Source organism: Hirundo rustica, chromosome 1, assembly GCF_015227805.2.
Source record: "Hirundo rustica isolate bHirRus1 chromosome 1, bHirRus1.pri.v3, whole genome shotgun sequence".
Classification (NCBI taxonomy): Eukaryota; Metazoa; Chordata; class Aves; order Passeriformes; family Hirundinidae; genus Hirundo; species Hirundo rustica.
In genome coordinates, this window is record NC_053450.1 from 62,227,114 (window position 1) to 62,240,161 (window position 13,048).

The window sequence follows — 13,048 nt, forward strand, 5'->3', positions numbered from 1 at the left end:
CTTGTTATCCTTCCTACAGAAATCCAATTTTTCTCCAGCAATGTATAACCACTTTTCCTCAGGTAGTATGTTCCTCTGCAAACAGAGCACCTTATACTGATTACATCACATTCTTATACTGGAGGCCATGGCCAAGCAGAGTAGAGCATCTGGTTCTCCTGTGGAAAATCCCAATCTGTGAAAGACCTATTCATTTATTCATTGCCCTTTTCCCATGCTTTTTTGTCTTGGTCAAGGTGTGATAGGTCCCTGCAAGTGAATTGGATGGTCCAGTTCATAATGACAAAACCACAAAAAGATGTTTGTCCACTGATAAACATATTCCCAGAGCTGTCACACGTTTCACTGTGTTAAATTTCAGGAGATTCAGATTTCTGTCTTTCCTTTTTTTTTTTTTTTTTTTTTTTTTTTTTTTTTTTTTTTTTTTTTGCTGTTTTAGGTAACAGTGATGGAACACGTTCCCAGTTTAATAAACACTGTCTGTGTGATCTACTGTACATCACCATACTACAACACATCAGAGCACATGACATCCCTGTTTCTTAAAATCACCAATCAAATGATTAACACATGCAAGACCTATCTATGTGAAGGTGTTTCAAAAATCTGGGACCTGGACAGGTGATAGAATTTTAATAATTTCATCTTCTGTTGTTGACATTAGAAGTAAAATTACAGATTAATCATCAAGATTATCAATAGATAAATTTAAGTACCCTTTGTCCTCCTACTAGTCACTGATTCCTATATTAATTTTAAGCTGTTAACTACTAATTCTGTGTAGAATTAAGTACTCTGCAAAAACGAATTTACTATGTGTTTTGAAAAAACCTGTTATTGGAAACTGGGTAATATATACTAGTATACCACACTTGATACATTGTTCACATGGATTTTTTTAGAAAGAAAATTGGACTTAAGAAATTGGAACTAGGAACTGAAATACTTCACAAAAAAGGTCCAAGGACCGACTGGCAAAGTTCCATCCAAGATTTATATTTTGCTGTTACTGGACATGAAAGTCAGTTTGTGAAAGGGAACAATCTATAGCAGGACCAAAATCACAACTCAGTTGTATTGTGGGGCATTTCAGGGAAGAGATGAGTTAGCTGCTCTACAGCTGCTTGTCCAAGTGCATAAATGTCCACAGCTACTTGTCCACTCAGCATAAATGGAAGCACAGAAGTGTTTGCATGAAACTCACTCATTGAGCAGTGAATGCTGATGTCACTGGCAGAACAAGTGTATTTGAAGGATGACAAATGAAGGTAACATAGGAAGACCTACTATAAGAGTAGATCAATTATTTTCATCTAAAAAAAGAAGGGGAGAACCACAGAGAAAAGTTAAGATGAACATGACATTTAAAGTTGTCAACTAGAAAATTAATAATTGGAGTAATCTCTTGGACTAGTCTAACTGAAGTAAGATTAAGGATATTGACATGAAAACGAAAAAGTGTTACAAGCTTCATCAAAGCAGATAGTCAGGATGCCTCTGCTTAAACTCCAGCTAATTCAAAATAACACTGAGGTAACAAGCTGGAAGACATAAAAGTAAATCTAGCAATTTTGATTCTTTCTAGATTTTGGTGTAGATAAAGGATTTTTTTTTTTTTTTCAGAAATTACCTGTAGTCAATTAAGTACTGGTTATGTTTATTCGAAAGAATTAATGTAAATAAAAGTAGAATACAGGGTGGGGTTTTTTTGTTTATTCTAGCTGAGTTTATTTCTGAGACATTCTTGTCATTTACTTAATCTGTTACCCTTGCAAAAGTTTGTCCCAGCTGATGGTTCCAGCCTATAAATTTGACAATCATTTTAATTCTCAGTCATCTTTTGGAAGATGACAAAGCCAAAGCCAAGGTGGAGGAACAGCTCGGGGCAAATGGCTAATGGCTTGTTTCCATGCCTCATCTATGTATCTCACATGGTACCTCAGGGTTATTGAACAGCTGTGTGTGCGATGTGACTATCTGTGGCCTTAGGAACTAAATTCTTCCTGGTGTATCTTCTTAAAGAGACATCCTTATTTTAGTGTGGAAAAACACTTCTCTAGTCTTGCCTGCTTAGAAAAAAACCCAAAGAAACAAACAAGAGAAAACCTCTCAGCAATATTCAGTATGAAAGATGAGAACTGGCCAAACTGCAAGCATTTGGTAGCCAGCATTAACTTGGTATACATCCTTTGTGGACTATGCCATGCAAGTTTTGGATTGATGACAACAAAACCCAAGATAAAAAAAATCTGATCTAGATAACAGTTTCAAGTCAAAACCTTTTGATTCAAAAACATCACGTTTTGAGTGTTTTTCATGTAGTGTATAATTTTGTGTTCTTATTTTGCAAAGTTGCATATTTGACTAAATTATTTTATTTTTATTTCTACTCTTTTGAAGACCTTAGGATCATTCTCTGTCTTCTGTATTTTCTTCCTCAGGCAAGAATTGCTAAAGAGGATACAACAATGCATTTTCCTCAAAGAAAAGTACAAAGCATCCTTTCAGAAAATTAGGGAGGAGCTAAAGGAAAATCCAAGTAACAGGCAGTTGGATATAAGGTAAATAATTCACTCCAATATTGAATCATATTGATGATTACAATTTATAAATGAGATGTAATTTTATCTGCTGGCTAACAGGAAAGCTAAATATGCAATTAAAATAAAGTACTTTTTATATTCAGAAGATGATCTTGCAGAGTGGACTTTTATTTTTATTCAGGAATAAACCAGGTTTTTGCCAGTCACTTGCTGATTCAGCACATGTCCAATGGGACTTCAGGGGAATTTATGCATTCATTAATTGAATACAGAAATATATGTATTGTATGAAATCCTAAAATAATTGAATCATGAATATAAGTGAAAACACTCTCAAGGAATTCAGTCACCTTTGAGCTGGGTTCTCTATCAAAATGCCAAGGACTGTTTTACCTGTATTGGAACTTAAATCATGGGGCATTTCTTGGTATCGTGCATTCACATTTTCCTCTCCTGGAAATGTTTTGTTTGAAATGTGGTAAAGGCTTTTAATTGACATATGTAAGAATTAAGCATTTTCTGGTTTATCTAAGTGAGTTTAATTTTTTTTTTTGTTGATATGGAATCATTACATTATGATTTGATTTTTATTGTTGTTATTGTTGTTGTTGGTTTTGGTTTTTTTTCCTATGAAACTTGATAGCAGCTCTGGTAGACTATATTTGGGTTAAATAAAAATCTGTTGCAAAGAAATTTTCATAGAAATCCCTTGTTGTTGTTGTTGTTGTTATTGTTGTTAGTGAAAACTACATATTTGGAAAATTTGAGACCTTTTGTAAACGTCTGGAGAAAATTTCAGATATGAGCAATACTATGGAATGCCTTTTAGAGCTCCAGCATATAAAAATAGAAGGCATTGACAAGATCACTGCTCAATACCAGAGCATTGCTACAAATACAAAATCCAAACAGTATGATGTTCTGGACCATAGGAAAAAAGAGGTACTTACATTCAGCTCTTGTATGACAATCACTCTGTTAATTGCATGCTTTTCACAGGAGTTATGCAAAGAATGTTGAATATTATAAAAACACATATATTATTTTGCAGTAACAATGATACCAATACTCTCATATCTTTTAATACAATTTGAAAGTGTTAGGGTAAATTTGTTTTTTACTTCAAATGTTTTTGTTAACTGCTTGTAAACCAGGTTTTGTGGGATAGGTAATGCTACAAATTAATTTTCCTAAGCCTGATTGTTTTGAGATGCATATATTTTGCATTGCAGAGTTAAAACTAATTTAGGTATGTTAACACACCAAATACTGTTTGTCTACTTATAAGTGTTACTCAGTATTATTAAAACTAATAGTAATGGCAGTAATATAGCAAAGTTAGTAAAGGCACACAATTGCACATTTTAGAGGGAGAGGAGAATGATATCACTCCCCGTGCTGAACAGAATGATAAAAATTAAAGTGGCTTTTCAAATGCCCCAGTCTCATGTTTTAATCCTGTCCGTGCTGGAAATGAGCTGCTTTTTTTGAGCTATAGCCTGCTTGTTTTGCAGAGTTAGTGGCTTAAAACAGAAGTTCTAGAAGGGTTGACTTGCTCTCTTGCCTTCCTGAACGAAAGCTTGCCACTCTTATTCACTTTCCTTTAAACATTTAACTGGGGAGTACTTTTGGCTTTCTTCTGACTTTGTTGGCTTGTTTTTCTCTAATTTTTCCTGTATGTTTCTCTAATACTTGCTGCTTGGGTCCTTTCTGAAAGAGGATATTTGCTATTCACTGGAATTTGTAGGGGTTAAAAATGGCATGACTTCTCTCCACCTAAATGTTTGGAGCAATATTTATTATGTACTGTCCTCCCAAGCTTGTGCAGTGCTCTCTTTGAGAGAAGTTTACACTGAACTCCTTTTGTCAATATTTTGGACTCTTTAAAAAAACCTGTTACAGATAAATACCCAAATTACTTGTAGGAGCTGCCAAATTTGGTAATAACCTTCATTAGTCTGCAAGGTGCTCTAGAGAGCCTGCCAGTTTGCTTGCCTTCGGTAGGTTTCATACCTGGACAGTGAGCTGAGCACTCTCCTGTGGCAGGGCTGCAGGTAGCTGCTAAGTGTGCTTTGTTCTCTCTGATGAGGTTATGAGTTTTCCTCACCCTGTCTGTGTTCCCCTGTGCTCCTTTGTGTTCATGAAGATGAGGCTTTAACCATTTAACCTAGCACTGTTTATGTTTTGTTTGCTTTGCTTGGAGTGTAAATGCCTTTGCTGCTGGTGGTGCTCCTACTCTTTTTAATGCAGTGCTGAACACACGCACCGGGTAGATAAAAGGTTCCCAGAAAGTTGCACAGAAAGGATTCTTTTTTAAATAAAATGAAGCGGCATTATAGATGATTTTTTTCTTTTGCTTTTATTCTAGTTTGAAAAAGATTACCTTGAATTTAAGAACCAAATTGCAGCATTGTATGAATCTATACAGGAATTTGTGGACTCCTGGTTTGAGAAGACCATAACTGTAAGTGAGGTTACAAATGCAAACCCCTGCTTCTGGTGCTCAGAAGGGCTGAGTACCCATAGCTCCTACTAAACTCCTTCATTCCTGCCAGTATTCTGTACTGTGCTGGCGGCTGCCTGGGATAATCAGGACATCAAACCTATTAGAATGTTCTAAAAGGTGCTTGCAGAAGTGCTGTAATGGAATGTTCATCCTAACTTGGTGCCAAGTCTATGTTCCATCTTTCCACACCAATTTTATAGCTCTGTATTTTGAAGTCTGTTTTCTTTCTTCATCCTGGTGTTTCCTGTTGCATTTCTAAGTTATTCCTGTTTCACTGGCAGGAATAATGAAATCATGTCTGCTGTCTGCTTCCTTAATGTCAGTGTTCATTGGCTCAGGCCCTGATCAGATATGAGATGTTATTGAAATGTGAGTAAAGGTGTAGTTGTTCTACCACAACTGTTTGCTGAAGAAAAGGAGTAAGGATTTGAGAGTCAGAAAAAACACAAATTGTAGTGATAACACTTTCTTGGTTTATACAGTGGAAAGTATGTCCTTTGTGGGGCAAAATATAGAAATAATCTTCACAAACTTGTCTGGATGGATTTTTCTCTATTTTTTAGAAAACTACTTAAAAATTTACACGTGTTTTAAATTAATAAAATATTTTATGGACAATAACTTTCTGAACTGTTATTTTCTGAAGTAAATGCTCCATTTTCCTTTTTAGACTGAACAGATGCTGGGATTCCTGATGAAGCTTGAACAAATAGGAGAAAACAATATTGACCTAAATGAGAAGTATACCATTGTTCTTCAACAGTACAGCCAAGACTTAGAATTTATTCAAAAACTCTATCAGAAGGAAAAAGAAAATCCACCTATACCACGTAATATACCACCAGTAAGAATGAAATAAATGAGAAAAATTATTTTATTTCCTGACTGTTTTTAAGTTAATGAATATATAACCTCATGTCTTCTGTGTTTTAGGTAACAGGGAAGATTATGTGGGCTCAGCAGTTATTCAGAAAAATTGACCATCCAATGATGTTCTTTAAAAAGAAAACCACACTTCTGAAGGTTGGAAATTAGGAGAGGAGGATTTATCCTAAGCTGTCAAGGATGTTGTTAACAGACAGACGATTTACTCGTATACTTCTACACTCACTATTCTAGCAGCTTGTATCTGAGCTCATCCAACAGTGGGACCATTTGTATACCTTTCTCAGTGGGCCATTAGTGCCTTGTATATGTCATAATATAGATTTTGTTCTATGAACAAGATTGGGAGGAAAAAGCAGGGAAAGGATTATGTTGCTTAGAGCAATTGAATACTACTTAATAATTGAATTCCTAAATATATTACTGTGTTTCTGAGTCTTATCTTGTCTCTAAAACACCATAATTTAGAGATTTCTGTTTCTTTTGTTTTCCTATGGTAGAGAGGCCTAGTGGAGGACTTTTCTACTGTGTTAGACTCATTGAATTGTTTAAGTGGTTATTTTTCTTTTTTTCCCCCCCCTAAATTGCAGACAATGGAAATGAAAAAAGTTATCAAGAACTACAATAAAATGGCTGCAGTTCTTTTGGAATTTGAGCTTATTTATTATAGGGCCTGGTGCAGGTTTGCTGATCAGGCTAGGAATGCTCTGTGTGCTCCCTTACTTGTCCAGCACCCAGAAACTAAGGTAAATATATTTTATTCTTTGTATTACTGTTATATGGTTTTAGTATTACACATGCTACTTTAATCATATCAGGGTAGACAAGAAAGCATTGAAGTAACCTTAACCTAAATAGGGTTAAAAAAATGAGCTACTTGAGTGGAAATATTTTTTCCTATATTTATGATACGTCTCATAATGTTTCATCTTCATAAAGCTTCTGTCTTATTCAGGGTATAAAAGAAGCAGTATCCAGCAAATACATATCTACTACTGACTTATCCACATTCTTTAGATATTGTTTCCTTGTTTATTTTCTATGTTAACCAAAATTTTAGTCAAGGAAGGAATTTTTTTTATGTCATGGTCTTTTCTGCAGTGATCAATATAACTGTTGAATATATTGCAATAATTCATTAACTTCTTTCAATATTGCTGAGGCAGAAAATGTTACTATTCTTGCGTCACAGATTTTTTTTTTTTTCTGCAGTAGCGCAGAGAAATTATGGTTAAAATGTGACTTTTTTTGTGCTAATGATTTCATAATGGACAACTCAAATATAGTTTTCAAATTTATGTAACATCTTAAAAACATTTACTGCTCCCAAAGGTGTAGAGATTAGCCTTCACAGTATTTCTCCCAAGTTACTGATGGAGAACCTGTGATGAAAATGCAAATTAACTTCCAGAGAATGTAGTTGCAGAACTAGAATTTAACTTGGGAAGTCATGGGAGCCGAGTGGTTAGGGTACAGTGAAGGAGTCATAAGAAATTGAAATCGGTGTAAGATACTGGTTGATTAATACTTTGGGAAACGCATATACTTCTAGAGGAGGTTGAGGAAGAAACATGGGTAAATATTTTAAAAATCCTCTCCAGTCATCTACATCTCTTTGTATGATCCAGTTATATCAAACTTCATGTAAATACTGAAGTAGTGTCTTATTTTCTATTTCTTTTTTTCTCTGCTACATGAAGGAATTATTTGTAAACTTAGACCCGATGGTCCTGGAAGTACTTTATGAGACAAAATACCTGAGAAAAATGCATTTTGAAGTTCCAGATGTTGTCTTTGGCTTGTGCGCAGATGAAGAACATATTAAAAGACATCGGAGGGAGTGAGTGAACACTTTTTGAATTTGTTTCTCATCTGCAAGTGAGAATCCCTACCTTTGAGTCTGTTGCATATATTGCTTTTGATTTATTATAATTTTTCTCTTTGATGGAGTTTAATTGGATTTTAATTGCTTTCCCCTGTATTTCCATATTAACATGCAGTTGTTCCTATTTGCACACATATCTCATTGCTTGGAAAAGCCTACATGGTTTTGTTTTGTTACATCAACAGCTGCTCTCTAAGTGGAGCTCCTAGGTGCTGCTATTGTTATTGTTGCAGTGCATCTGCGCACTCTAATATAGCAATTACACCCCAATATATTACACTTAGCATCACAAGATTTTTTTTTTCCTGTTAGAAAAATAAGCTGGAATTTACCACTTGATTACTGCACAACCCAAACATGTGTAAAGGGAATACATTTCCTAAGTACTAACTTGATCTCTCATATAGAATATCTAAGTTCACTTTTGTTGATTTAATATAATTTCTTTCCGTTTCTTGTAACAGTCCAAATCTCTGCTGCAAGAGTTCGTTCATTCTCGGGGATGCTGGTTGTTAATTCTATAACTCTCCAAACAAGGATGTTCAGTCTTAGAAAAGCAATGCTTTGTGAGGAATGTTCTTCATTTCTTAATCAGAATTGGACAAAAAAGGATGAAATTTAAATAGTTTCATAAATCTCAACCCTTCCTCTCTTTTTCTGTTGTTGAAATTTTCGGTGTTTCAGTTTTACAATGCAACATTTTTCATTGATTTTCTGTGGAGTGTTTAACAGCAACTAACCATAGATTTTTGATGTGCAAGGCAAACCCTGTGTGCTACAGACCTCCAAAAATCCACAGCCCCAAATTTTGCCATCCAATAGGAAAAAAGGTACAGAAACTGCTTGCATTAAAAAAAGAAGGCCAAACTTACCTTCTACTCTAAAAAAGCCCCTTCATATTGACTCCCCAAGCAAAGAAGAAGTATTAAGGGAGTGTAGATTTTTTTATTAACAACATTTAAAAAACAGTTCTGGGTATATTGTGAATGACTTATCTCAGTATATGGTTTGTAACAATGATGTCTAAAGTCATGATTTTAATCTGGTGCGGAACACAGCTATTCCTGGTTTTGCAGTAGTTCTTGTAAGGAACCCATTATGTATCTGATCTTTGAATTATATTTGCTTCTAATTCTTGTTTATGCAGTTTCTTTGTGCAGCTCCATTTTATGGAGCTATATTGGTAAACATTGTTTCCGAATTTGGACTGTTTTTCTTTGGGATTCAGGGTTCTCAGTGGTTTGTGTGTAGCTTTTCTTATAAGCAGTGTAACTTCATGCCATGTCTTGTGAGGTGGGAAGATGGAAAGAAAAATGCCATGTTTTCAATTTCCTGTTTCTATTTTTTGTAAATTGTAACTAATTTTTCTTCGGAGAAAAATTCTGTCAATTGATCACAATCACTTTGCTGGAGGTACTTATTTTTTCAGTCTGGTTCTGTTGGTAAGGACAAAGAGGCCTGGCTGGAGTTAGGGAGAGCTGGGAAGGGTTCTTACCTTTAAGATGGGATCAGAACATGCAAACCTTATTAACAGAAAATGTGTCCAAAATTCTGTGTGTTTCAAATATCTGAATTAAACACATTATAAGCATGATCATGTCTTTCAGACTCCAGAACCTGTTGATCAGTTACAAGGAACATCTGAACAGGATCCCTGTTGTGCTGAAACCGCTGATGAAGCCATTGATTGGACAAATTGAAGATGCTCTTACCCCGGGCCTGATGCAGCTGTCATGGACTTCTCTGAGCATCAATAAATGTAGGTAAAAATAAATGGTGAGCCATTCATACTGTTAGGTGCCTGCATTTATTTGTGCTTCTCTGTGAAAAACGTGTTTTTTGGATAATTGGAAAAAATATTTTGTGATAATTGGAAAAATTATCCACCTCTTCATTTTAGGTGGATAATTTTAGCCCAACTGCTACAAGAATGTGAGAGAAGAGAATGGCTATGGGGGTTTTAATAATATCTTTTCTATTAAAAAAACAAAACTGAAAATCTTTGTAACTTATGCTGAACATCCTAAAAGTGACATGTGAAATCAAGGCTGGAGATTTCTGCCCAAATCCTAATTTTTTTTCCAAGAAAACCTTTTTTATTAGGCATTGAGTTTCCCACACAACCAGTAAGACACAACCTTAAACCTATCAAATACAGCATAAAATTGATTAACTGTTGTAAAATGTCATTGGAATGGGCATATATAAAACCATTACCAAGACTTTGATGTTGCAGTTTCGTGAGAAAAAAATAACTCATGCTTGTAAATTAGTTTTTCAGTTGAGGTTGATTGATGTTAGGCTTTCCCTTTTCTTCTTCAAAAGGAAAAGAAGCAATATAAACAGGAACAGGTACAGTCTAAATCTGAAAGTGAAATGTGGCAGTTTTGCGCAGTTATTTATTTATGACTCTGCCTTGTGGCACGGGTGCACAGGGCTCTGACCAGTGCTTAAGGCAGAGCTGGTCACCTTTCAGTTTTACTTGACCTTTGCTTGGCCAGAGCACAAGAACCAAATGGCAAGTGGGATTTTTTTAATATTTGTTTTATAGGTCTAAAATGATTTTTTGTATTTAATTTGCATTTTTAAGTAACACAGGATAAGGAAGGTCTTTACAATAGTATTTATTTATTTATTCATTTAGGTACTGTCTGCACTGTGTTAAATATCGGAATAGGTATAATTCAGGTTCTAATGATCCTTTGTATCCCCGTTGGTTCTGGTGGAAATTGTCCCTTTTCAGCAATTTAGATGGAATGCAGGTATCTGGGCTGTTTCCTGCCTCTGCAGCTGAAATGCAGTTACACGTAGAAGGGAATTCTTCTCTTGAATGTGGGCACTGTGTCTCTTTGATGGACAAATTAGCCACTGGTCTGGTGTACACAAAATAGCTCTTACCTGCCAGCAATGTGCTGAACTCAAGCCTAACATCTTATGTGGTTTTTTTCCATCTAAGGGAACTCCATCTAGAAATATGGGGGTCCATAGTTGCCTTGTAGACTAAAACTCAGGAGGCACGGCAGAAAAATAGATTTAGGACTACCAAGTTTATATATTAAAAATAAAAATCTAAGGAATTTGTTGGATTGCTTTTCTGTTTTAGACAATAAAAGAGACAAGTTCCATCATTAACTTCCTAGTAGCAATAAATGACATTTCCTGCCTAAAACATCAGCACTTGGACAGCCCTGTCACACTGTTGTGCCTTAGATATATTAGTGATTTCTTTCTACATACAGCAGAAATATACATATTTCAATACATATAAATATATATTTATATATATAAAACTTTATGGTAATAATGGTGACAGAGGATGTCAGACGCTGTATTTCTTTCTATTTATCAATGGAAGTATGAAAGTGGAAGAATTTTTCCAATCTATGCAGAAACAGCAGAAACGGTCGATCTTACCCTTAATTTAATAAACACATTTGTTAAAGCAATGTTTATCTGTTTCCAAAATAAATTAGGACATGCATATGAAAGAATAAATCTAATGGCTGAACAAGGCTGTAGTCTTGGCTGGGGAAATTTTAGCCATTTAATTTGTAAGTTGATTACAATGGTAAAGTATTGCATTTTGCTGTGCATGTAGGAAGACCAAAATAATTTTGGGGCACTTGTATCCTTTCTGTTTTCTTATCTGTTTTGTTGATCTTTTTCATTACAATGTTATTGCCAAAAAGAAGAGATATTTTGAAGAATATTGTTCAGTTTATTATAAAATGGTTTAATCTAAAGATTGAAAGATGGACAGCAAGTCCATCATGTTTCAGGCCTTCATTTCAGATTTTATTGCCATTAAATCTTCATTTTATTATGAAAGCTGGGGGGAGGCAGGGGTGGGTGGGAGGAAGGGGAGATGAGGCTTAAGAGGTCTGTGTTTTGCATTGATTTGTTTCATTTTGTTATCCTTGTTTAGTTATTGAGAATGTTTACAGTACCCTGAGGGAGTTGGACTATGTACTCAAAGCAGCGTCTGATACCCTGGAATGCAGAATTGAAAGAATTCTGAAGGACATGTCAAACACTGCTCTGATAGTTTTGCCAGAAGATGAACCTATAGATGTGGCTTCTTTCTTGGAACAAATAGGAAAGCTCGCTATATCTACTGCTTCCAAACTGTCTCAGTAGGTTTCCTAATTTCACAGACTTGAAGGTCATTTTGGGGATGGTTTATTTACTTACTACTTTTGTACATATAGAGTCTTTACTTTTAGAATGCTATTGTAACAAAGTAGTAGTGTAGAGCAAAGTGATAGATACATCTTAGGGTATAGGGGAGAAACTCCAAAGTATCTTGAACACAGCAGTTGTGAAATAGCATAGTATTTGGCATTTAGCATTTATTTAGTATTTCTTACCTTTTTTTCTTATAGCATTCTAATGAGTAGCAAGAAGAATGAAGATGGATAGGACTTGAAATCTCATCCACATGTTAATTTCTTGTTTCTTAATACTTCTTGATTTTATTCTTTCGGATTTCACAGATTATCTTACTGTCTCATCACAATAAACCTGTTTTATTAGCTATAGCTGGAAAAATCTTTAAAAACAATATTATGAAGTCCAGGTGAATCAGATATAATGGGATCTGACAAATGGGTTTCTTGTTAGTGTGTTTTAAAATCTCTGCATGCCAAAGGAATATGAAGAAAATGAAATACATTGAAAGGGCATTTCCCTGCACATAAATTAAGTGGAACAGGGGATGTGCGCCTGGGAAATAAGAAAGGGTATTCCTTATGTTTGATTCCCCATGGGTGACTGTAAGCTTGTTTCTGTAGGCAGAGCCAGCAAGTGGAATGCTCTGTGTATGAACTTATAGATGTTCTTCAGCACAGTCTGAAAGCAGATGCTGGAAGAGCTCTGGAGGTAAGACCTCTACAATGTAAAATAAATAGCCTTTTACAGCCTAGTCAGATACTTGATATTTCATTTATAAGCTGGATAGTCTGATTATTTACCCAAGAATTTCCCTTTCATTGTCCAGGATTCCTTTGCCTGTGCACATCTTGACATGAAACAGAAAACACGTTGCCAAGAATGTCTGTCCTGTAGCTACTATAACCTGATGGGACAGCTTTGTCAGAGGAATACTGACTCTTTAATCAGATGTGAGACTGTTTTTTTTTTAATATATGTTTAATTTTTAAAATAAAACTTTGATTTTCCCTCCCAAGCTCATTGTGGAAAAAAAAAAATCTCACTTAAATGTTACATTTA

General features: G+C 35.1%; 1 protein-coding gene across 1 annotated transcript in view; it reads left to right on the forward strand.

Annotated features, from left to right (window-relative positions):
* LOC120747561 (dynein axonemal heavy chain 5-like) overlaps positions 1 to 13,048 on the forward strand; it is a 149,713-nt gene that overhangs the window by 13,540 nt on the left and 123,125 nt on the right. Inside the window, exons 12-23 of the mRNA XM_058420799.1 lie at positions 440 to 621; positions 2,442 to 2,561; positions 3,284 to 3,485; positions 4,912 to 5,007; positions 5,720 to 5,893; positions 5,983 to 6,072; positions 6,525 to 6,680; positions 7,635 to 7,774; positions 9,427 to 9,578; positions 11,745 to 11,952; positions 12,610 to 12,697; positions 12,816 to 12,939. Of these exons, the coding sequence (XP_058276782.1) occupies positions 440 to 621; positions 2,442 to 2,561; positions 3,284 to 3,485; positions 4,912 to 5,007; positions 5,720 to 5,893; positions 5,983 to 6,072; positions 6,525 to 6,680; positions 7,635 to 7,774; positions 9,427 to 9,578; positions 11,745 to 11,952; positions 12,610 to 12,697; positions 12,816 to 12,939 (1,732 nt within the window). The remainder of the gene's footprint in view (positions 1 to 439; positions 622 to 2,441; positions 2,562 to 3,283; positions 3,486 to 4,911; positions 5,008 to 5,719; positions 5,894 to 5,982; positions 6,073 to 6,524; positions 6,681 to 7,634; positions 7,775 to 9,426; positions 9,579 to 11,744; positions 11,953 to 12,609; positions 12,698 to 12,815; positions 12,940 to 13,048) is intronic.